Source organism: Rhinoraja longicauda, chromosome 7, assembly GCF_053455715.1.
Source record: "Rhinoraja longicauda isolate Sanriku21f chromosome 7, sRhiLon1.1, whole genome shotgun sequence".
In the NCBI taxonomy this organism is placed as follows: domain Eukaryota; kingdom Metazoa; phylum Chordata; class Chondrichthyes; order Rajiformes; family Arhynchobatidae; genus Rhinoraja; species Rhinoraja longicauda.
Window position 1 is genome coordinate 15,854,636 of NC_135959.1, and position 24,731 is coordinate 15,879,366.

Sequence of the window (24,731 nt, forward strand, 5' to 3'; positions counted from 1 at the left end):
ACTATCTAGAATGAGCTGGGGAATGGCACTGATGAGATTGCTCTGCAAGGAACTGGCATGGTCTCTTTGGGCCGAACAGGTTGCTACCTATGCTGAAAGAATTCCATGTTTCAAGAAGGCAACTTATGCAGTCCACTGGCAAACTAAAACCGACTCCACAGCCCCCATTTCAACAGTGTAAATATGACTCAACTCTGCAGAAAGACGTTGCATATTCACCACACATTTGTTGTCCCTTTGCCAGTAGAGCTAATTCATGGATCATCTCACTGCATTAATAATTCTGGGCACTGCTCTGCTGCTGCCTACAGAACGCGCAAGCTTACTTCCCGAGGTAGTGATTTCCACGTCAGGAGGTCTGCCAAGGCCCAGTCTTTTAATCCGTACAAGTCATGTGACCAGTGAGGTAATCGCACTGGATTTTTATGAACGGGAGCTGTGAGGCATCTTTGATGCAGGCAAAGCAAAAGCCACTGAGGTCACCTGCATGGGTTTATACTGAAATAGCTCTGACCCCCAAATCTGCTGTAATTGAACAATGCAGAAAACAAGGAACCGTAGATGAAATTTTGCTTGGGTAGCTTACAACACATCAAATTCTCTAATTTTAGGTAACTTCATCTCATACTCTCCTCCCCTCCCCCCTTGCCCCCTTTGTCCTCCCTAGTCTTTTGACCAGTGTAGGAAAATAACTGCAGATGCTGGTACAAATCGAAGGTATCACAAAATGCTGGAGTAAGTCAGCAGGTCAGGCAGTATCTCAGGAGAGAAGGAATGGGTGATGTTTCGGGTCGAGACCCTTCTTCCCCCTGACGTCAGTCTGAAGAAGGGTCTCGACCCGAAACGTCACCCATTCCTTCTCTCCTGAGATGCTGCCTGACCTGCTGAGTTACTCCAGCATTTTGTGATACCTAGTCTTTTGACCAGTTCTGCAGTTCTCCACATAGTTTCTCTTGAGATTCCCTAGCCAACAATGGGCGTACCAGGCAACGCCCTGCCTGAGGTCATTTGTTGCTAGTCCTGGTCTTTTCTCACCTCCAGCTTTTCACCCCCCCCCCCTCCCTCCCTCCCCCCATTCCCTACTTTTAGTACGAAGGGTCCTGACCCAAAATGTCACCCATCCATTTTATCCAGAGATGCTGTCTGACCCGCTGAGTTACACCAGCACTTTGCGTCTATCTACAGCAAGCGACCTATTGCACAGGAAATAAAAGTACAGTAATATTCCTGAAAGAAAGTTGTAAACGACGGTCCTTTGTACAATTTGCCTTGAAATCAGTCACAGGGACTTCCAATAGTGTAAACTCCACACAGGCAGCACCCGAGGTCAGCATCGAACCCTGGTCTTCGGCGCTGTGAGACAGCAGCTCTACCAGCAGCGCCACTGTGCCGCACCAAGGATGCAGGCTCTCTATCTGAAGCTTCAACCGTCCCTCTGCCACCACAGATGCTGCTTGACCCGTTGTGTTCCTCCAGCAGTTTGTTTGTCACTCTCATGAACATCCCTTGCCCAATGTTTTTGGTTTTGTTTGAATTTTTTTTAAATCACCTGGACATTTGTTCCAGATGTATTAACATCCTATATTAAGGGCCAGGGTTAGAGTCTTGGATGTGTTCCCATGTTCAGTGTGAGATACTGCTCCAATGTTCCATAAAAGCTGGAAACTGGAAAATAGCCAGCCCACGTTGATTAATCCTCTGCTCCTCCTATATAACAGCAAATTGGTCAAAGGTACTTGCTAACATTGTTAGAAAGGTTTCGAGATTAGATTTTGTTTCAAGAGCATTGTTTTGAAGAATAATACTTCTTCGATTTCTGAAGCTTGGTCCCATTTTTTCCAAAATCCACCACAAAGGATATATTATTAGGAATAACTTTCCGATGAAGGGTTGCTCTCAAAAGATCAACCTGATCTTTGTCCTCCATTCATGGGTGCAGACTAATCAGCTGTTTATCAACATCAGCAGCTCTTTCATGTATTTATTTAGCAGCGATATTAACATTCAAAATATAAAGGAAAGACCAGCAAAGGAGCTATTTAACAAAGAAAAGTTAGATAGAGCTCTTAATGATAGCGGAGTCAGGGGGTACGGGGAGAGGGCAGGAACGGGGTACTGATTGTGAATGATCAGTCATGATCACATTGAATGGTGGTGCTGGCTCAAAGGGCCGAATGGTCTACTCGTGCACCTATTGTCTATTGACACCCAGAAAATGGAAACATGCAGCAGGGCAGGCAGCATCCACGTAAAGAGAAACAGGGTTAACGTTTCAGGCCGAAGATTATTTGCCAAAACTGGAAAAGAGGGGGAAAAAAAAAAGCTGACTCTTTTCTCTGTTTTCTAATTCTGACGAAAGGTTTTGATTTGAACTATTAACTCTGCTTCGCTTTGATGCTGTCTGACGTGCTGAGAGCTTCCAGCATTTTTTGTTTGTTTTAGATTTCCTGGATTTGCTGATTTTTGATCTTCTATTTAACAACGGAGTACATCACCGTACAAACAATATTCTAAATAATACTGCAATTTAACAAGGAAAGGGGTCCCAGGGCTCTTCACAGGAGCAATTGTCACACAATATTTAACAGAAAACGAGGTAGGAACAGAAAATAAACATGTCACATTTTCACAACATTGCGCCTAAGCCGTTGATGGATTCATGGAATCAGAAATTGTCTTTATCCTGTTATATTATTTAGACCCAACAAAGTAGACCAGATGCAATATAGCGGTGATGTACTTCGCTGCAAGAGAGTTACCACCAACGCCATGCCTATCAATGCCCAGCTAACATTCCCGCAAATCCCATCCTTCATCCGGGAAGGAGAGAAACGGAAGAATACCACCTCGGCTCTCAACTCATGCCCACTGAGCGCAGCCAGAGACTGGGAAATGCGGGTTGATCTAGGCCAGAGACTTTCCTTCCCAGTTGAAATCGCAGCTACCAACCTGCGACCAGACCTCGTCCTCTGGTCCAACTCCTGTTGGCGTGTTTTCATCATTGAGCTGACGGTGCCCTGGGAGGAGGCTGTGGACGAGGCATATGAAAGGAAAAGGCTGAGACATTCCAACCTTGCAGTAGAGGCAGAGGAGGGAGGTTGGAGTGTAAGGGTGCGTCCAGTGGAGGTGGGGTGCAGGGGCTTTGTAGCCAGTTCCACTGCAAGGCTCCTGAGGGAAGTAGGAGTCAGAGGGCAGGCCCGAAGGAGGGCAATCAAAGAACTTGCAAATGCCGCCGAACGGAGCAGTCACTGGCTGTGGCTGAAAAGAAAAGATGCTGTCTGGGCTGCCACGTGACCATCTAGAGGCTAACCATAAGACACACACCCAGGTCTGATCACCCTGCGGTGGGCCTGCCTCGACTGAGGGTGTCTTGTGATAAAAGGCCGAAACACCCAGTGACGTTGAGGTACACAACTGAAGATGTGTCTGAATGGTAACAACATTACCTAGTGGTCACCCCCAAGAACAACACCAGTCAATTGTAGTGCAAACCTTAGGGATTGTAACATCTAGTCCTACTAATCAATCTAGTCAGGACAGCGTGTGCTGTGGAGGGAAACCTGTAGGTGCCGATGATTCCATGTATCTACCACCTCACCTCAATTTATCCAGTTGTTCTACTTTTTGTAATATTAATAGAATAATTTGGGACAGTAAGTGCTGGAATAAGCACCGGAAAAGGGTTCCGACCTGAAACGTTACCTATCCATGTTCTCCAGCGATGCTGCCTGTCCTGCTGAGCGACTCCAGCATTTTGTGTCCTTTTTTGTACACCAGCATCTGCAGCACCAGCATCTTTCATTTTCAAAGACCACAATCTTAGCTATTTTCTAAGCCAATGTATGCTAACCATGTACTCTCATAAATTGTAACAGTTCAATGTAATTAAAACAGCATAAAGGTACTTCGTGTTGGTGTGCTACATTAGAATTATCGACATAATTGACTTCAGATGATGTCATAAACTTGAACAAAATGCAGAATGATTTATTCAGCCGTGTAGATCCTGGGGTGAGGTTGTAACTTTTAACATCCCTACTTCAGTCTTTATTAGGACAATTATATCATTAGTTGTACAACATCGCTACTGCCAGCTAGCTGAATAATAGAGATGCCCGATTCCAAGAGGGGTGCACCAATCATAATTACAAAATAATGGTTCAAATATTTAGACCTTTAGAAAATGGAATCACAAGAAGATCTGTAAATATGTTCCTTATGTCACCAAGTCTTAACTGGATAACAGCACTGGATCCCCACTGTGTCTGCATCAAACACCAAGCATCCAGTTGCACTAATTCCACACTAACACCACATTATTCTCCCCACTTTCCCATTAACCTAGGCCAACAGACCTTCATGGGCAGATCAAGATACCAGCACTTAGAACAACTGGGTCTTGAAAATGACACCAAACTGGCGACTCTGTATGCTGTCTCAGTGTATGTGTAGGAAGGAACTGCAGATGCTGATTTAAACTGAAGATAGACACGAAGAGCTGGAGTAACTCAGCGGGTCAGGAAGTATCTCTGGAGAAAAGGAACAGGTGACGTTTCGAGTCTGATGAAAGGTCTCGACCCAAAACGTTACCTATTCCTTTTCTCCAGAAATACTTTCTGACCCGCTGAGTTACTCCAGCTTTTTGTGTCTACCTTCTGTCTCAGTGTACTACTGCTGTACACTTGTACTGTATCTGAGATGCTCATCTAATGTGTATCGAAGTGCTTATCTATAGTGATACTTGTACTGAACTGTATACAAAAATGAATTTCACCGTCCCTCGGTACATGTGACAAATAAAGTACCATACCATACCATACCACTCACCTGCATTCTAAGAGCAATTTACAGTGGCCAACTAACCCAACAGACCACACGTTTTTGGCATGTGGGAGAAACCCATGCAGTCACAGAGAGTATGTGCAAACTAAACACAGACAGCTCCAGGAGTCAGGATTGAACCCCACTTGGTGGAGCTGTGAGGTAGCAGCTCTACTAGATCTGCCAAGTGCTTCCCCTCGCAGTTATATCAAAGAACTTATGGAGCTAAAATGTATATGAATATTGTCTTAGCAATGATAATACTGTTTTCAAAGAAAGTTGTGCAGGTTAGCACAATGGTGTAGCTGGTAGCGCTGCTGCCTCACAGTGTCAGAGACCCAGGTTCGATCCTGACCTTGGATGCTGTCTAAGTGGAGTCTCCACATTCTCCCTGTGACTGCGTGGGTTTTCTCTTGTTTCCTCCCGCATCCCACAGACGTGCGGGCATGTGGTTAATTGGCCTCTGTAAATTGCCCACAGTGCGTAGGGAACGGATATGAGAATGGGATAACATACAACTAATGTGAGCAGATGATCGATGGTCGGCATGGACTCAATGAGCAGAAGGACGTGCGTGTGTGTGTGCGTGTGTGCATGCGTGCGAGTGTGCATGCATGCGTGCGAGTGTGCATGTGTGCATGCAAGCGTGCGAGTGTGTGTGTGCATGCGTGTGTGTGTGTGTGCGTGCGAGTGTGCATGCATGCGTGCGAGTGTTTGTGTGCATGCGTGTGTGTGTGTGTGTGTGTGCGTGCATGCGTGTGTGTGTTTCTTTCTTTCTTTCTTATTAGCAGATGATTATTTGCCCTCGTATCAGATTTTGTGCAATTATTGACCTATTCAGTGCCTTTGCATAAATTACTGATATTAATGTTCAAATGTAATGTGTTCAATCAATTTAGGTCTTCTGCTCATTTTATTGACATTCGGGTTTGCCTGTTTTATAAAACCATAGGTCTCTGATCCTCTAAGTTTTGAAGTGCTCACAGTAGCACATGCCTTGCAGCGCCTTAAAATTAATGCTCAGCCTGGGGAGATTACAGTATAAAGAACATTTTTACAGTCGATGTTCAGATGTCTTATCCAACAACACCATCACAGTTGAATTGAACAAACATGCTCAGTATGAATGACAACAGTAATAATACTGATATACTCCATGCTGGTGTCAATACTTCTGCTGGAACTACTTGGCTCTCTCTTTTGCTGAGATACTCTCAATGGTGTCAAAAGGTTTTGATCAAATTATCCGCACAAGTAACAGGCATTGGTCTGCAAAACTGCCCTGAAATCAACTGGAAGTTGGTTCAGACTCACATTGTAAAGGAGAAAGTAAAGGACTTATCAGGAGGAATTATCAGAATTAAAAGAAGGTTCTTTTAGGAAGGAGATGAGGATGAATTTCTTTAGTCAGAGGGTGGTGAAACTGTGGAATTCTTTGCCACAGAAGCCTGTGGAGGCAAAGTCAGTGGATATATTTAAGGCAGAGATCGATGGATTCTTGATTAGTACGGGTGTCTGAGGTAATGGGGTGAAGGCAGGAGAATGGGGTTAGGCGGGATAGATAGATCAGCCGTGGTTGAATGGCGGAGGAGACTTGATGGGCCGAATGGCCTAATTCTACTTCTATCACTTATGATCTTATAAAACAGCAGCAGGAACACACAAAAGGCCTGCCAGAGCTCAGCTCCTTTCAACACTGGAATTTAGAAGGATGAGGGGGGATCTTATTGAAACATATAAGATAATTAGGGGATTGGACACATTAGAGGCAGGAAACATGTTCCCAATGTTGGGGAAGTCCAGAACAAGGGGCCACAGTTTAAGAATAAGGGGTAGGCCATTTAGAACGGAGATGAGGAAGAACTTTTTCAGTCAGAGAGTGGTGAAGGTGTGGAATTCTCTGCCTCAGAAGGCAGTGGAGGCCAGTTCGTTGGATGCTTTCAAGAGAGAGCTGGATAGAGCTCTTAAGGATAGCGGAGTGAGGGGGTATGGGGAGAAGGCAGGAACGGGGTACTGATTGAGAGTGATCAGCCATGATCGTATTGAATGGTGGTGCTGGCTCGAAGGGCTGAATGGCCTACTCCTGCACCTATTGCCTATTGTCTATTGTCTATAACCCCACTCCAGCTCTCAGTGTGTGCCGTTGATTTGGAAGCCGTGCACGTTTGCGTAATACTCACTGTTTCTATCATCAAGTCACCCACTTTCTGCTTCTCGTGCCAGTTCTGGACACACTGGTGAGCCTGTTCCAGGAACTTCTCGTGATGCTCCAAGATTTCCGGAATTTGGTAAAACATATCATCCACAAGGGCCAGGTCGCAGATAGACGAATTCTCAGGTTGCTTCAGAGGTCTCATGTATCCCTGCCGGAAAGAAAAGTTAAAACCAGTCAACACTGAGCAGCAGAAAGCATGATCAATAGTGTAGGAAGGAACTGCAGATGCTGGTTTAAACCGAAGATAGACACAAAATGTTGGAGTAACTCAGTGGGACAGGCTGCATCTCTGGAGAGAAGGAATGGGTGACATTTGGGGTCGAGACCCTTCTTCAGACTGATGTCAGGGGAGAATGAGATACATAGATAAGGAAGTGTAAGGTATGAAGCCAGGACTGTGTCAGGGCCCCTTTGTCCTGGTTTCACACCTTACACTTCCTTATCTATGTATCTCCCTCTCCCCTGACATCAGTCTGAAGAAGGGTCTCGACCTGAAATATCACCCATTCCTTCTCTCCAGAGATGCTGCCTGTCCCACTGAATTACTCGAGCATTTTGTGTCTAAGCATGATCAATACATCCCTTATCATTATCCACTGGAATTCCTTGGAATCAGATTCTGATTCTATCATTTACGACACCAATACAGTTCCTAAACCCATGACAAGAGTGTGTGTGCATCGGATTCTAAATCTCATTCCAAATTTTGATCCTCAGATACCATCAAGTGATTTCACGACAAACATTGTATCGCAAATAGACAGAAACCGTGACAAGAAAATAACAAGTGGTTTACTCTGGGAAGCTTGGGCCAAATGTAAAGTTTACTGTCAATATGCACAAGCATGATGAAGTGCAGGTAAAATGAAAATCTTATTTGCTGTAGCATCATAGACACAGACAATACATGCAAACATAAATTATACATAATTTACATATAAATTCTACATGATAGTGAAAATAAAAAATATTGTGCAAAAAGAGATTCATGCAAATCACAATTGGAAAATTAGTCCATGGTAGTCCAAGAGATGGTCTGTAGTGTTCCTTTGCCGAGGTAAGATTAGGGTTGTGCAGGTTGGTTCAGGAGCCTGATGGTTGGATGAATATAGCTGTCCCAGAATCCAGTGGACTTTAGGCTTCCGTACCACCTGCTCGACGGCAGCAACGAGAAGAGGGCACGGCCTAGATGGTGGGGATTCATGATGATAGATGTTGCTTTCCAAAGGCAGCACCTCATTTAGATGTTTTTGATGTCGGTGGTGGTGTCATCCTTCTTGCTGTGCACCCAAAGTCTGCCAATCTGGAACCTACATGCTGAGGGTGAAGAATCTTTAAAATTCACTACCTTTACCTACCCTATCACTGGACTTATTTAAAGAGGATCTAAATTAATTTTTGAAAGTTCAGGGAATTGATGGATAAGAGGGTGTAAGGCCTGGGCAGATCAGCCAGGGTCATATTAAATGGTAGTCTGAAGAAGGGTTTCGACCCAAAACGTCACCTATTCCTTTTCTCTTGAGTTGCTGCCTGACCCACAGAGTTACTCCAGTACTTTGTATCCATCTTCCTTATTAAATGGTGCAGGCTTGAGGGACTGAGTGGCCTACTTATCCCTGCTTCTAGTTTCTTGTCATCTTGCTTTCTTAGCCATGTGTTTTGCTGAGAAATTCTAAACTGTTTGCAGATAATGATGTATAGTTTGCTACTGTGAAAATGTTCTTAATATTCAATGTGAATTTGCTACAAGCTAAAAAAACAAGGACATTTTCTGCGATAGTCAGAAATGACCTCTGCCACTTGCGTTGGTTAATTAAATTATGAAATTTTGCAAGTATTTTGAAACTATGCAAGTTTGAAATTAAGGTAAAATACTGTGAAAATGTTGAGGGTGTCAAGGAGTACAATAGGGTGGCACAGTGGCACAACAGTAGACTTGCTGCTTTACAGCGCTTCCCAGTTTAATCCTAACTACGGGTGCTGTCTGTGTGGAGTTTCTCCGTTCTTTCTGTGACTGTGTGGGTTTTCCCCCGGCTGTTCCAGTATCCTCCAACAGTCCAAAGACACGTAGGTTTGTGAGTTAAATGGCTTCTGTAAATTGCCCTTAGTATGTAGGATGGAACTAGTGTATGGGCGATCATTAGTCGACACGGACTCGGTGGGCTGAGGGGCCTGTTTCCACGCTGTATCTCTAAATTAAATCTGAATTTAACCTGAGGCGGTCAGAAATATCCATCTTGGAATATGATCATGAATTTGATAGTGAAATAGATTTGAATAACTTTCACATGTTCTGATATCTAGAATCTTGCACAAAGAATAAGTTCCGTACACAGAACAAGTTAGCGTACATGGAATACAGTACGTTACACAGTGTACAGATTGCAGTACAACTAGACTCTTGGGCAATTAAGTGCCCCCAACTTGAGTACCTGCCTGAGAACTCCCATTATACCGTAAAGGATAATCATTTTTATTTAAACTGTGCATTTAACCTGGAAAGATGTCCCAGGGACTTCACAGCCACATTGTTTAAAAAATATTTGACACTCCCATTATACCGTAAAGGATAATCATTTTTATTTAAACTGTGCATTTAACCTGGAAAGATGTCCCAGGGACTTCACAGCCACATTATTAAAAAAATATTTGACACTCGGGGGATATTAGGATCAATGACGAATAGCTTAATCTAAAAGACAGGTGTAAATGACCACCTGAACAGAGGAAGGAGAGGTCTAGGAAGGAACGGCAAAAATTATGTGATTGAGTGTGGTGGTGACAACCACTGTGGTGAAATGAATATAAGAGGCCAGTGTGGACAATTCAGTGAGATGCACAGCTGGAGCAGATTTGAGACAAAGAAGTGGGTGAGGCCAAGAAGGGATTTGCGAACAATACTGCGAAATTGTAATTGCAGACACTACTAGACAGGAGGCAGAGTTGGTGAATGGCCAAGCAGGAAAATGGAGATAATTAGGGCATTGGCATCAGAGAGTTAAACAAGTTCATGTAAGTTTATGTGATGAGAGGGATGGAAGAATGAGCCAACAGAGTAGATGCTGTGCCTGCAGTAAATTGCACGGGATTAAGAGGTAAGATAATTAATATTGTATGGCATAATATGTAAAATTAATATATTGTTGAAAGTCTTCCAAAATGCATGTCTAAAGTAAAACATAAAGTATAGTGCAGGATATAATGCAGATATACTATACTATGCAGACATACTATATACTAGGCCACATTTAGAGTATGGTGTTCAGTTCTGGACACCATGTTATAGGAAAGTTGTTGTCAAGCTGGAAAGGGTACAGAGAAGTTTTACGAGGATGTTGCCAGGACTAGAGGGTCTGAGCTATAGAGAGAGGTTGAGCAGGCTGGGACTATTCCTTGGAGCACAGGAGAATGAGGGGAGATCTATAGAGGTATATAAAATCATGAGATGAATATACTGGGTAGATGCACAGTCTCTTGCCCAAAGTAGATAAATTCAGGACCAGAAGACCTTGAGGTTTAAGGTGAAGGGGAAAAGATTTAATAGGAATCTGAGGGGTAACTTTTTCACACAAAGGGTGGTGGGTGTATGGAACAAGATGTCAGAGGAGATAATTGAGGGAGGGACTATCCCAACGTTTAAAAAGCAGTTAGACAGTTACTTGGACAGGACAGATTTGGAGAATATGGGCCAAACGCGGGCAGGTGGGACTAGTGTAACTGGGACATGTTGGCTGATATGGGCAAGTTGAAGGGTCTGTTTCCACACTGTATCATGATGATACAGTCTATATGTTATTAAATATTGTAATATAATTTTGTGATATAATATTAAGTGCAATATGGATCCAAAGGGAAGTGACAAGCCAGCAAAATTCTTCATGGAAGTAACATGTTAGATCAAAGCGAGTGTAGTAAGATGCTTGCTGAAACTACAGGGCAGAACTACTGACTATGGAAGATGTACTTCACAGTGCAGAGTATTCCATTCTTGGCAAGGTATCCGGGCTATCCTTGGCCTGAAATTCTTCTTCAAATGTCAACAGCCAGCTGCCTTGGCAGCTAAGCCTGACCTGGCCAGTGACTGAAGAACTGTGCAGACCAGAGTCAATATGGATAACTAAATCCTGGATCCAAAATTCCAAACAGACACAGCCTGAAGAAGCTTCCCGAATGCATCAACTGTGGGTCAGTGAGTTGTCCTAATCATAAATTTAGCAGCATTTAGTTAGGTATCCAAAAGCGTGGACGATAAATCTGAAGATCAGATCCTGGATCATGTGGCTTATATGAAATCCTAGGTCTAATGGTGTGGTTGACTTTTATCTGCTTAAGATAGGGCAATTGGAGCCAACAGTTAAAGCCAGCAGCAAGTGATGTCCTAATCCTGTGAGGTTATAAGACAAATTAAGAGCCTGATTCAAACCTGTGAATCTCTCACATGGTGGTTTTGGATACAGATACCATTCTGACACAGACGGTGAGGATCAGTCATTTCTCCAAGTGGTGTGAGGGGAAATCAATTTGCAGGTTAACAAAGGCTGTTCTAATGCACCTTCCCATAATCAATTCACCAGAGCCAACTGGAAGAAGTCGGCAGGTAAGAAGTGGGCTCTTAATTTCAATGATGTTGCTTCTCAACCATTTGGAAAGACGGTTCAGTTCCTCTTTGGCACAATCAATTAAACAGAAGCAATGCATTATCTTACCCCTATCTTGTTCTTTCCTGTAACTCCACTTGCTACTGCAATCTATGCCACCACTTGGATAATTACAGCTTTGTTCCTTTAATAAGTCAAGGGCTTTAAATAAGATATCTGTATCCGGCTTCAATGCAATAATTACTTCTTTGACTGGTTTGAACATGTATCCTCCAAGTCCATTAACGTTTGACATCTTTCTCGGCCTGATATGTTGCTGTGCTGCAATGGTTGAATCAATTTGCTGTTAAATTTACTAGTTATGCCTTATCCTTTTCTACTTCACCTCAAAGGTATTTATTCACAAAATGCTGGAGGTCAGCAGGTCAGGCAGCATCTCAGGAGAGAATTCACCTCAGTCTAGGCAGTATTGCTTTCTCTGTGTAGCACTTAACATGCTTTTGTATTAAAGACATCAATCATTCTTTAGGTAGACACAAAATGCTAGAGTAACTCAGGCAGGCAGGCAGCCTCTCTGGAGAGAAGGAATGGGTGACGTTTCAGGTAGAGACCCTTCTTCGGACTGATGTCATTGGAGCGGGCGGGACAGAGATAGAATGTAGTCGGAGACATTAGGACTGGTGAGAGAACTAGGAAGGGGAGGGGATGGAGAGAGAGGGAAGTTAGAGAAGTCAATGTTCATACTGCTGGGGTGTCAGCTACCCAAGCGAAATATGAGGTGCTGTTCCTCCAATTTGTGCTGGGCCTCACTCTGACAATGGAGGAGGCCTAGGACAGAAAGGTCAGATTGGGAATGGGAGGGGGAGTTAAAGTGCTGAGCAACTGGGAGATCAGGTTGGTTAAGGCGGACTGAGCGGAGGTGTTCAGCGAAACGACCGCCGAGCCTACGCTTGGTCTCGCTGATGTAGAGAAGTTGACACCTGGAACAGCGGATACAGAAGATGAGGTTGGAGGAGGTGCAAGTGAACCTCTGCCTCACCTGAAAAGACTGTCAGGATCCTTGGATGGAGTCGAGGGGGGAGGTAAAGGGACAGGTGTTGCATCTCCTTCAGTTGCAGGGGAATGTACCTGGGGAGGGGGTGGTTTGGATGGGACGGGGCGAGTTAACCAGGAACAGTCTCTGCGGAAAGCAGAAAGGGGTGGAGATGGTAAAATGTGGCCAGTAGTGGGATCCCGTTGGAGGTGCCGAAAGTGTTATTATGCTGTATGCGATGGCTGATGGGGTGGAAGGTGAGGACAAGGGGGACTCTGTCCTTGTTTCGAATGGGGAGAGGGGGAGCAAGAGCGGAGCTGCGGGATATCGAGGAGACCCTAGTGAGAGCCTCATCTATAATGGAAGAGGGGAACACCTGTTTCCTGAAGAATGAGGACATCTCTGATGATCTACTATGGAAAACCATACCATACAGACTCGGTGACTGGTCTGACCCTGAGTGGGGTAAAAGAGAACATCGCCCACCTCGCTGACCACATCCAGGAACCCTCGAGAAGATTCGAAGTGTTGGAGAACAGTACCACGACTACAATCCCTCGGGAGGATAGTAGCCTTTCGGGATGTTTGGAGGCTGGTGGACAACAGTGGTGCACTGGGGACTGACCATTGGGACAATCTTGTTGGCCATAATATTACGATGTTGTATGTGCTGATTGGCATCACGACTGCGTGGACTTTACTACAGCCTGTGGGCCGAATGTAACGAGGTAATGCCTGCGGGCCAGATGTGACAGTAACCAAACTGTTCAAGGGGTGGAATGTTATACGAGAATTTTTCCCTAACAGTCTGTGACTTATAGCGCTGTGGCCATAGCGTTATATTAAGAACCCATGGCGCTGCAGCCGACAGCTCTTTGTTTAAATCACCGCACGCTATGCCGACAGTGCTGTTTAAACTTTTGCGCGCCAAACCGGCATCGCTGTGTATTGCTTTACACGCCAGTCTGCGGCTGATAGCGCTTTGTTCCCAAAAGCTTGCTCGGATGCAGTCCCCTGCCATTGGTTATGGTTTGAAGTTGGGAGCAGCGCTATTGGCCAGGACTTGCCTTCCAGAACAAGGGGCCACAGTTTAAGAATAAGGGGTAGGCCATTTAGAACTGAGATGAGGAAAAACTTTTTCAGTCAGAGAGTTGAAAATCTGTGGAATTCTCTGCCTCAGAAGGCAGTGGAGGCCAATTCTCTGAATGCATTCAAGAGGGAGCTGGATAGAGCTCTTAAGGATAGCGGAGTCAGCGGGTATGGGGAGAAGGCAGGAACGGGGTACTGATTGAGAATGATCAGCCATGATCACATTGAATGGCGGTGCTGGCTCGAAGGGCCGAATGGCCTCCTCCTGCACCTATTGTCTATTGTCTATTGACTTGCCGGCGGTTAGTTCAACAGCTGATTTCTTACCTGTATAAAGGCAGGTGCCAGTAAGACATAAGTTAGTTATGTACGAGAGGGGTTCACCAACGGGCTGAGTCGTGATCAGTGTCGCGGACGGAGGCAGAGAGGGAGGGAGGTGTGCTGCTGCAATACGGAACCCGCGCATACCAAGACAAGTGTTGTTCTTGTTCTCTCTCTTGCCAATAAAACTGATTGTAACTAAACAGACGAGTGAGCCTTTTTCTGTTCTACTAGTCAGATCCTTGAACCTGTTCCCTTGTAACAACCCTACAGGAGGATAAAATGGCAGCTGATGTGATTACATGCTCCACAATCCACAACATGCACAAAATACCATGCACACACGCTCTCACTCACACACAAACATGTACACACAGACACAGTGGGCAGCACAGTGGTGCAGTGATACTGTTGTTTGTCATTTACATTAATGATCTGGATGATGGTGTGGCAAATTGGATTAGTAAATATGCAGATGATACTAAGATAGGTGGTGTAGTTAATAATGAAGTAGAGTTTCAAAGTCTACAGAGAGACTTGGGCCTTTTGGAAGGGTGGGCTGAAAGATGGCAGATGGAGTTTAATGCTGATAAGTGTGAGGTGCTGCATTTTGGTAGGACAAATCAAAATAGGACGTACAGGGTAAATGGTAGGGAATTGAGGAATGCAGTGGAACAGAGGGATCTGGGAATAACTGTGCATTGTTCCCTGAAGGTGGAATCTCATGTGGATAGGGTGGTGAAGAAGGCGTTTGGTATGCTTGCCTTTATAAATCAGAGCATCGAGTATAGAATATAGAAATTGGGATGTAATGTTAAAATTGTACAGGGCATTGGTGAGGCCGAATCTGGAGTATGGTGTGCAGTTCTGGTCGCCAAATTATAGGAAGGATGTCGACAAAATGGAGAGGGTACGGAGGAGATTTACTAGAATGTTGCCTGGGTTTCAGCACTTAAGCTACAGAGAGAGGTTGAGCAGGTTGGGTCTTTATTCTTTGGAGCGTAGAAGGTTGAGGGGGGACTTGATAGAGGTTTTTAAAATTTTGAGAGGGACGGACAGAGTTGACGTGGGTAGGCTTTTCCCTTTGAGAGTGGGGAAGATTCCAACAAGGGGACATAGCTTCAGAATTGAGGGACAAAAGTTTAGGGGTAACATGAGGGGTAACTTCTTTACTCAGAGGGTGGTGGCTGTATGGAATGGGCTTCCGGTGGAAGTGGTGAAGGCAGGCTCGATTTTATTATTTAAGAGTAAATTGGATAGGTATATGGATAAGAGGGGATTAGAGGGTTATGGTCTGAGTGCAGGTAGATGAGACTAGGTCAGGGAGAGTGGTCGGCGTGGACTGGTAGGGCCGAATGGGCCTGTTTCCGTGCTGTAGTTGTTATATGGTTATATGGTTATATGGTGATAGTGAGCCAGAGTCCTGGCTTCGATCCTGACTACGGCTGCTGTCTGTGCAGAGTTTGTACATTCTCTCTGTGACCGCGTGGGTTTTCTCTGGGTGTCCTGGTTTTCTCCCACACTCCAACGACATGCAGATTTGTAGGTTAATTGGCTTATGTAAATTGCCCCCAGTGTGTAGGATCTGAAAGAGGGAGAAGATTGAACTCGTGTACAGGGGATAAATGGTCGGCGTGGACTCAGTGGGCCAATGGACCGTGTCTCTGAACTAAACACACAAAGATACCTGTATGAGAGTTCGGAGTGACTCCACGTAAGACTGTTCCGCATCCAGCAGGGTCATCATTACATGCTTTCTCATATCCTGTGTGAGGAAAAAAAACACAATGAGGAATGGCATCAGTGAAGAGCAAGGCGGCAAGCAGTTATGCTAGATGCACTTCATTTTAACTTGTTACCCTCTGGAAACAGTTCCATAGGTGTTGTCAACACTCTATTTCCTGGCCCTATTGACCATTAACAGAATTAACCCCAGGCTGCATCAGATGGCTAGTTGTCTGCTGGGCAACGGATAATTTGCTACTGTCACACAAATGGCCTTTGTCAACTGGACAGCATAAGAAATGGGGAGCTCTGCCTAATCACCCAACCACAAGTCAATGGAATCACAAACGGACTGCTGCCATTTGAGGTCTCCCAACTCAAACGGATTGAGAATCAAATCTTGAACATGCTTTATCTGTATGGCTCAATTCCAAAGCAATGGGCTGGCCAACTGTGTTAGTGGAAGAAACCTTGCTCCCTCATCTCAGTCTAACTATAATTGAAATGTAGGTGCAGCAACTTATTTGCAGTTGATCATGCCCGTCAAATTAAATATTCACCGTATCAAACACAGGAAATGCAGAAACATTAAGCAGTTCCAGGCAATGTATGTGGAGAGAGAAACAAAGTCAAAGTTTCAGGTCAGTGACCCTTCGTCCAAATTTACTGACCTACAGAGAATTTGGGGCATTTTCTGATTTCATAAGTTCACAAGTTCAAAAGTTATCGGAGCAGAATTAGGCCATTCAATTATGGCTGATCTATCTTTCACTCTCAACCAAACAAATACATTTGTTTCAGATTTTCAATATCTAACTATTTTTTTGTTTTAATATCCAACATAAAACCTTATTTGAATCATACTAGCTTAGCTATGATTATTTTCATAGATTTGTCCCCATTTATCTGGCGCAGGGGTAGAGTTGCTGCCTGACAACACCAGAGACCCAGGTTCAATCCTGACTATGGATGCTGTCTGTATAGACAGTGTACGTTCTCCCTGTGACTGCGAGGATTTTCTCCGGGTCCTCCGGTTTCTTCCCACATCTTCAAAGATGTACGGGTTTATAGGTTAATTGTTTTTTGTAAATTGTTCCCAGTGTGTAAGATAGAACTGGTTTACTGGTGATTGTTGGTCGGCGCGGTCTGGTGGGCCGAAGGGCCGATCTCTATGCTGTATCTATCAATTAAATTATTTCCTGAGCTGTTGTCAGGAGAACATACAGTGAATGTCAAGTTGTCTGGGGTTAAAACTGAATATTAGATGTTTTGTGAGAAATACCATAAATGTCCCAAAAATCAAAGAGAAATGTTGTGAATGTTCTAGCTGTTGCAAATGCCTAATATTTGAGTGGTAATAGGATCCTGTGGTATAATAAACATTGTACTAAAAATGTCAAGGGGTATGTTTTCTGAATATTGAATATTCACGAACAAGAAAATATGACATGGTGAGCAAAACTTGCATTTCCCCATCCCACACCAACTTCCATTTAAATTCTATTTTTAATAACTGTTTTCTGTACGTTTTCAGAATTTAGTTTAGTTTAGTTTAGAGATACAGCATGGAAATAGGCCCTTCAGCCCACCGAGTCAACGTCTACCATCGATCACCTGTTCACACCTGTTCCGTGTTATCCCACTTTTGCATCCAATCCCTACACCCTAAGGGCAATCTCGAGAGGCCAATTAACCTATCAAGGTGCACTGGGATGTGGGAAGAAACCGGTGGAAACAAACGTGGTCACAGGAAAAAGATTGTCAGGAATGAACCTGGGTCTCTGGCACTTTAAGGCAGTAACTCTACCAGCTGTGCCACTGTGCTTGGAAACGCAAGCGAGTGAAGATGCTGGAGTATGGACCAAACACAAATTGTTGGAGGAATTTATTGGGTCAATCAGCATCTGGGAAGGCCTGATGCAGGGGCTTGACCAGAAATGTTGATCATCCTTTGGCCTCTGCAGATGCTGCCTGACCTCCAGCAGTTTGTTTTTGGCAGAAGAAGAAAGCTCCGTAATAGACAGGAATTTCATCCAAGGGATGACAGATTCATCTTATCCAGACTCTTGTGGTGAATGTCATTGTCCATATCCAATTCATACAAGACGTATGATGTACAAATGAATAATAACCGAGAACATGCAATACAAATTTTTCATCCTTAATTTAGGAATTAAACCACAAATATTGGTAACTGCTGAAAATATAATCCAAACAAGCTGGGCCTCATTTGGAACAGCAGTGCAGACATTATTACAATAAATCCCAGCTCCAAGTATTTGAATAATCATTTTAATAGCTAGCACAATATTCAGTTACAAATACAGTCAACTGGCAGAACCATTCTGTCCCTTTTATCCAAAGCTATGGAAATCCTGATCCAAGATTACAATATCTTGGCCAATGTGTTCTCTTCTTATCAGTACTTAACTGCTGATTTAAAACATATATATAATCCTCATTGAATGGATTCAGGACTTAAGGCTCTAAGACTGGATCTGGAATATGTTTCGTTACTCCAAATTAATGCAGTTGTTTTATTTTGGAGGCATTTTGTCAAGAGTCAAGAGTGTTTTATTGTCATATGTCCCAGATAGAACAATGAGATTTTTACTTGCAGCAGCACAGCAGAATATGTAAACACTGTATACTGTAAACAATATAATAAATGAGAAAAAAAAGTTCCGTATGTGTGTATTTCCATTTACACACATATACATACATATACACACACACACACACACACACACACATATATATAGACATACAGGACTATATTACATTAATCTTTGATAACTAACTCACATTAGATTTTGGGAGAATTAGTTTTACTGGGGAAATGCTCCACTTTATCCATAAATGGTTAATTCAGTGGACTTCAAAGACATCTTGTTGAGCCTCATTTTATGAAACTCATTTTCACCTAGGCCACAGGTGAAAACGATGGCCTGTCTCCTTTATCATCGTTACTGTTTTGCATTTCTTTCATTCATTTGTTCCATATCACTGTCATTATCTCTTGTTACCCTTTCCCCTGACTCAGTCTGAAGAAGGGTCTCGACCTGAAACGTCACCTATTTCTTTTCTCCAGAGATGCTGTCTGAACTGCTGAGTTACTCCAGCATTTTGTGTCTATCTTGATTCAGTGGCTGATTGCCAGGTACAATGGCAATAGAGGCATTAGACCTGAGTGCACTTGTCTTGGGAATCCACTGCGATTAGAATTGTAAAGAGGCTCAGAGTGGGCATTATCAGGTTGGGCTATGGACTCTTTTCCTCCCCCCTAAAAATTGTGCTGAATTCATGTGAGGTCTCTGAAGGGAGCTAACATTTTTGAATAAAGGCCATCAAGCCACTTCTAAATTTGTGACTTTCCTGTCTTGCTAAATATAAGCATCAAATAAGTGTAAGATTTAACTGGAACTTCAGGAGCAAAACTGGCTTAACACTTCAATTAACCGTCCATGCAAGTATGACAAATAGCCTGCCACTGTATGTTGTTTCTTTTTTTTCTTTCCTAATCAGATGTGCAGCACTTTGGTCAACGTGGGTTGTTTTTAAATGTGCTATACAAATAAAATTGACTTGACTTGACTTGACTCAAACATTTCTTAGAATTGTTCACTGAATATTGACAGCCTGTCAGTAGCAGAATTATGTCTCATATACACGAAAGCCCTTGGGACAAAGCATGGTCAAGACAATTCTTCTACTGTAGCAATATACTAGATTTTTACGTGTACAAATAAACTTGTCTTAAAACCTCATTGAACTCTTCTGCCTCCAGATGGGTCACTACCTTATTAGCCTCTCTGAGGTTGGAAAAGAATATGAGGACTGCTACTGTATGTTACAAGAGTGATGAAGCAAGGCTTCTACTCTAAATTAATGTTTACAATGGTGGAAGAACCCAGGCACATTGGGAAAGCACTTTAAATGTGAGATATATTGTCACCTTGCACCATGAAAAGCATTGCGACCCTCCTGGACAAGTAAAAAACAATGCCTGCACAAACCATTGGGCCTTGCTGTCTGCTATATCCGTTCAATCAACCACAATCAGAAAGTGTCGAGAAAACACCCACATGCACACGTACAAAAACAAAATTCTTAGAAGGTTCAACAAAGCAGATATGAGCAATATGTTTATCCTGGAGCCTGGAGTTTCTCTCTTCATCCCAGTTATCATTTGGGACTATGGTGGTGACCTGGCGGTCGATGAAGGTTTTTTCACCTTTAACAAGGTACAAATCAGTAGTATCGCATAATACTCTCTAGTTGCTTGGATGAATGTAGCTCCAACAAAACTGAAGATGCTTGACACCATCCCGGACACAGCAGCACATTGAATGGCACCCCATCCACCTCCAATACACATTCATTCCCTAGACGACAGGTATATAGTGGCTGCAGAGCATATACCAGTGCTCTTTTGACCCACGATTGCTACTACGGGTCCACCACCGATTTTCCGGCACCCTTGTTTCCAAAGCATTTCTGTTTTATCCTTTTAGCCGGACGAACAGAGGTTACGGCTCTGAGAGGAGTCCAACGGCACCAGAACGGTCCACTTAGGCAGCCGAGGAGCCGAGATATTGGCCCGCAGAGTCGGCCTTGGAAGTCGGCTATGAGAACGGTCGTGCCAGCTCCGGCCAGGCCAGAGCTCCAGAGCCCAGGCTGCAGGGGGGAAAATGCAACCCGACAATCGGCGGGGAAGTCCCGATGAGGTCAAGATCGGCCGTCTCACCCAGCCTAGGCGCCACGTTTCTGGGGGGACTTCCGGGTTGGATTTCATGTGCGTTTTTGTAATTTTGTCCTGGATTAAAGGAGGTGCCGGACGACCAGCTGTCGGAAAATCGGTGGTGGACCTGAACTAATAAAGATAAGAGCAGCAACGACATTGGAACACCATGTTCCCTCCATGTCGAGCATCACCCTGACTTGGAAATATTTCTCCTCTACAACAAAGTAGCCTTCGCAAGGGTGGCAAGAGTTCAAGACGATGCTTCACCATCACCTTCCTGAGGTTAATGCCAATGATGCCCAAAATCTCCAAAAAAACAAATGAACAAATTAAAACATCCGTCCATTCACTCAATCCAGCTTGGGTCAAATATAAATTAAACTCTCTCTGGCCCGTCACTGTCTCAACCAGCCAGATTATCATCCACTCCATCGCGACACGACTGGAGCGACTAGGTTTGTATACACTGTATGTTGTATACTTTGTATGTTGTATGTTGAAAGACTGGAGCGACTAGGTTTGTATACACTGGAATTTAGAAGGATGAAAGGGGATCTTATCGAAACGTATAAGATTATTAAGGGGTTGGACACGTTAGAGGCAGGAAACATGTTCCCAATGTTGGGGGAGTCCAGAACCAGGGGCCACAGTTTAAGAATAAGGGGTAGGCCATTTAGAACAGAGATGAGGAAAAACTTTTTCAGTCAGAGAGTTGTGAATCTGTGGAATTCTCTGCCTCAGAGGGCAGTGGAGGCCAATTCTCTGAATACATTCAAGAGAGAGCTAGATAGAGCTCTTAAGGATAGCGGAGTCAGGGGGTATGGGGAGAAAGCAGGAACGGGGTACTGATTGAGAATGATCAGCCATGATCACATTGAATGGCGGTGCTGGCTCGAAGGGCCGAATGGCCTACTCCTGCACCTATTGTCTATTGTCTATTGACAAACCACACTCTCCCCCAAATTAAAAATCAGAACTCTTGAAGACAAACTGCTAAGAAATCTGAATTACTTTATAAAAGCAATTTCTTCTGACTGCTATCTTATCCACTGACGGAGAGAGAAAAAATAGCTTTTGCCACAAAAATACTTCAGAATTGGCTACATATACAAAGTTAATGTGTACAAAATTTTGCCTAATGATGTTATAAAACACCAATCAAAAGTGATAGCAGTTTATATTAGTAAGACTGGCTGTAACCCATGCTATGAGTCAAAGAAACTGTCAAATAAATTACTTCATTTTAACCCAGGCTGCCCAACTGGAACAATGTAGACTACAGCTTGTAGCTGACACCATCCTAAAGCACAGATTTTGGGGTGCAGCTAAGCTGCCTGTTGTAGGCAGATGGGGTTCTTGTGAATTTTTAAATCATGGCTCCTGATGCTGTAATTTGGGGCCCTGTGTTGTTTTACATCTGAAAAGCATAAATCCTACAGAGATTCGGAGCCACCATTAAAAACTGGAAGCAGTCGGGATCAGAACGGGCAAGTCCAGATAAAGTGGAATTTTAAGGTCTTCGTGTGAGCCAGGGGATGTTCAAATGGGCATCCCAGAAGCACAATAATCTCCCTCTTCCCTGGCCTTGATGGTGAATAACACTACCTAAACGTTTACCCTATTTGGGACATTTCCTTGGCTTTCTGGTCGTAATTTAACTTTCCCTTCCTCATTATCAGATGGGGCAGTACTTAATATTTAATCAATGGAGAAAATATTGTCCAAGCCATGCATTACTGGCTCTATTATTTGACACATCATGGTCTTGATCGTGGTTAAAAGCAGTCTGGGGTTTTGGTGAATGGCCAATATAGGAATGATGTTGTTCTAACCGCATGCAACCACCCACATTCATATCAGATAGAAGCCCTTTCTAATCTACGTACAAACAGCTGAAGATCTGTGCTGTCCAGAGCCCAAAGGAACAGCTTGTCATCTGTCTTTTTGTGTGATGTTCATAGTCACCATTAACATCAGATAATTATAAGACACCATTGTGGGAAGCATTGAATCACATCCTAGATTAATAATTATCCAGTGTGACTGAGGTTAGCGATTCAATGAGAATCAAAAGCATTGTGGAGTGCACAAAGTAGGAATTTTGAAATTTACGCTGCCTTTATATTTAGAACCACTTCAAAGGAAGTTATTCAGTAATAGACTGGGATTCCTCCTGATGTTGATTCCCACTTCACTTCTGCACTAGTTGTTAGATCTTCTGCACTCACTAAAGAGAAAAATGTCTGCTAGTGACACCAAATACAGCACTGGGTGCCAACAGGAGAGTGATTGCTTAGTGGTCCAAAAAATAATGGTTCTGCTATGGCTGTTTTTCATCTGAAATTACCATGGCTCTTGTATTGGGAGACATAATAGAGAATTATTTATTCTCTAGCATGAATTATTTGCACAGCAGCACAGGGCGGCACAGCGGGAATTTTCAGACTTATGCCGCCAGAGACCCAGGTTCTATCCTGACCAGGGTGCCTTCTGTACGGAGTTTGTACATTCTCCCTGTGACCGCGTGGGTTTTCTCCGGGTGCTCCGGTTTCCTCCCACACTCCAAAGACTTACAGGTTTGTAGGCTTCGGTAAAGGTGTATAATTGTCCCTAACGTGTAAGATAGTGTTAGTGTACAGTGTGATCGCTGCTCGGCGTGGGCTCAGTGGGCCGAAGAACCTGTTTCTGCACTTTATCTCTAAAATTTCTTATAGAAACGTATAAAATTATCAAAGGATTGGATAAGGCAGGAAAAATGTTCCCAATGTTGGGGGAGTCCAGAACCAGGGCCCACAGTCTAAGAATAAAGGGGAGCCCATTTAAAACTGAGGTGAGAAAAAAAAAATTCATGCAGAGAGATGTGAATTTGTGGAATTCTCTGCCACAGAAGGCAGTAAAGGCCAATTCACTGGATGAATTTAAGAGAGTTAGATAGAGCTCTAGGGGAAGAGCGGAATCAAGAGATATGGGGAGAAGGCAGGCACGGGCTACTGATTGTAGATGATCAGCTATGATCACAATGAATGTTGGCGCTGGCTTGAAGGGCTGAATGGCCTCCTCCTGCACCTATTTTCTATGTTTCTATGTTTCTAAGTCTAAAGATACCAAATATTTATTGTTTGCATTAGCCTAACTGCCATTGAACTTTGGGTCTTCTGGGCACAGTTTAATTTAATTTACTTTGGAGACATAGCATGGAAAAGGGCCTTTCGGCCCATTGAGTTTACATCGACCATCGATCACTCATTCATACTAGTTCAATGTTATTCCACTTTCACATCCACACCCTACATGCTGGGAGCAATTTACAGAAGCCAATTAACCAACAAGTCCGCAAGTCTTTGTGAAGTGGGAGGAAACAAGAGTACCCAGAGAAAACCCACGCGGTCTCAGAGAGAACAAAGCAACTCCACACAGACTGCACCCGGGGTCAGGATTGAACAGTGGTTACTGGTGTTGTGAGGTAACAGCTCTAATAGTTGTGCTCCCTAGGAGTTAACTACCTAAGCAGCTTAACCTACAACTAACTATTGTATAACCTGGCATGGAGTCCCTCGGAATGGTTGGGATCATTAGGAACAGGAGGAGGCAAACTTGCATCTCCAGCCTGCTTTGCCAGCACCATTTTCTTATCTGGTGCATTTCTACTGGTGCTACCCTTTAACAAAAAAAGCTATCTTCATTCTTAAAGCCCTGACATTCTCGAATGCAATGTGCCTTCAGCAAGAATACTTTACATGGCATGCATTCAGTTTAAAGTTCTTGAAAGACAGTGTAAGAACATTTCCTCCATATTTAAACAGCCTGGGTCATTTCCCTTGGTTTCTCAGTAGCCACCTAATTTCCAGGCTGCACACAAAGATGCATGAGTTGTCTTGGACTCTTTGCAAAAAGATTGCACTTCACACAAAAAGAAGAGACTGAGGCAGCATCCTGTTCCCACGCCAGTTGATTCTCATGCTGGATTTTATACATTAAATCAAAATTCTATTCTAAAAATACAACATTTTAATACTGTGGTTCTGATCAGATGTGTAAATAACTTATGACACATCATAAATGGTTTCTAATGTCTGATGCGGTAACTACAAGGCACTGTTGCCAAATTCAACAATAATTATGCCATTACCTATCCAAACCTGCAACCATGCTGTGCACCATTCTGCTTTAACCAATTTAAACCTT

General features: G+C 43.6%; 1 protein-coding gene across 1 annotated transcript in view; it reads right to left on the bottom strand.

Annotated features, from left to right (window-relative positions):
* Positions 1–24,731, bottom strand: part of arhgef17 (Rho guanine nucleotide exchange factor (GEF) 17) — a 358,033-nt gene that overhangs the window by 117,700 nt on the left and 215,602 nt on the right. The window contains exons 2-3 of the mRNA XM_078402165.1: positions 15,765–15,842; positions 7,002–7,184 (exon numbers count right to left, since the gene is read on the bottom strand). Of these exons, the coding sequence (XP_078258291.1) occupies positions 7,002–7,184; positions 15,765–15,842 (261 nt within the window). The remainder of the gene's footprint in view (positions 1–7,001; positions 7,185–15,764; positions 15,843–24,731) is intronic.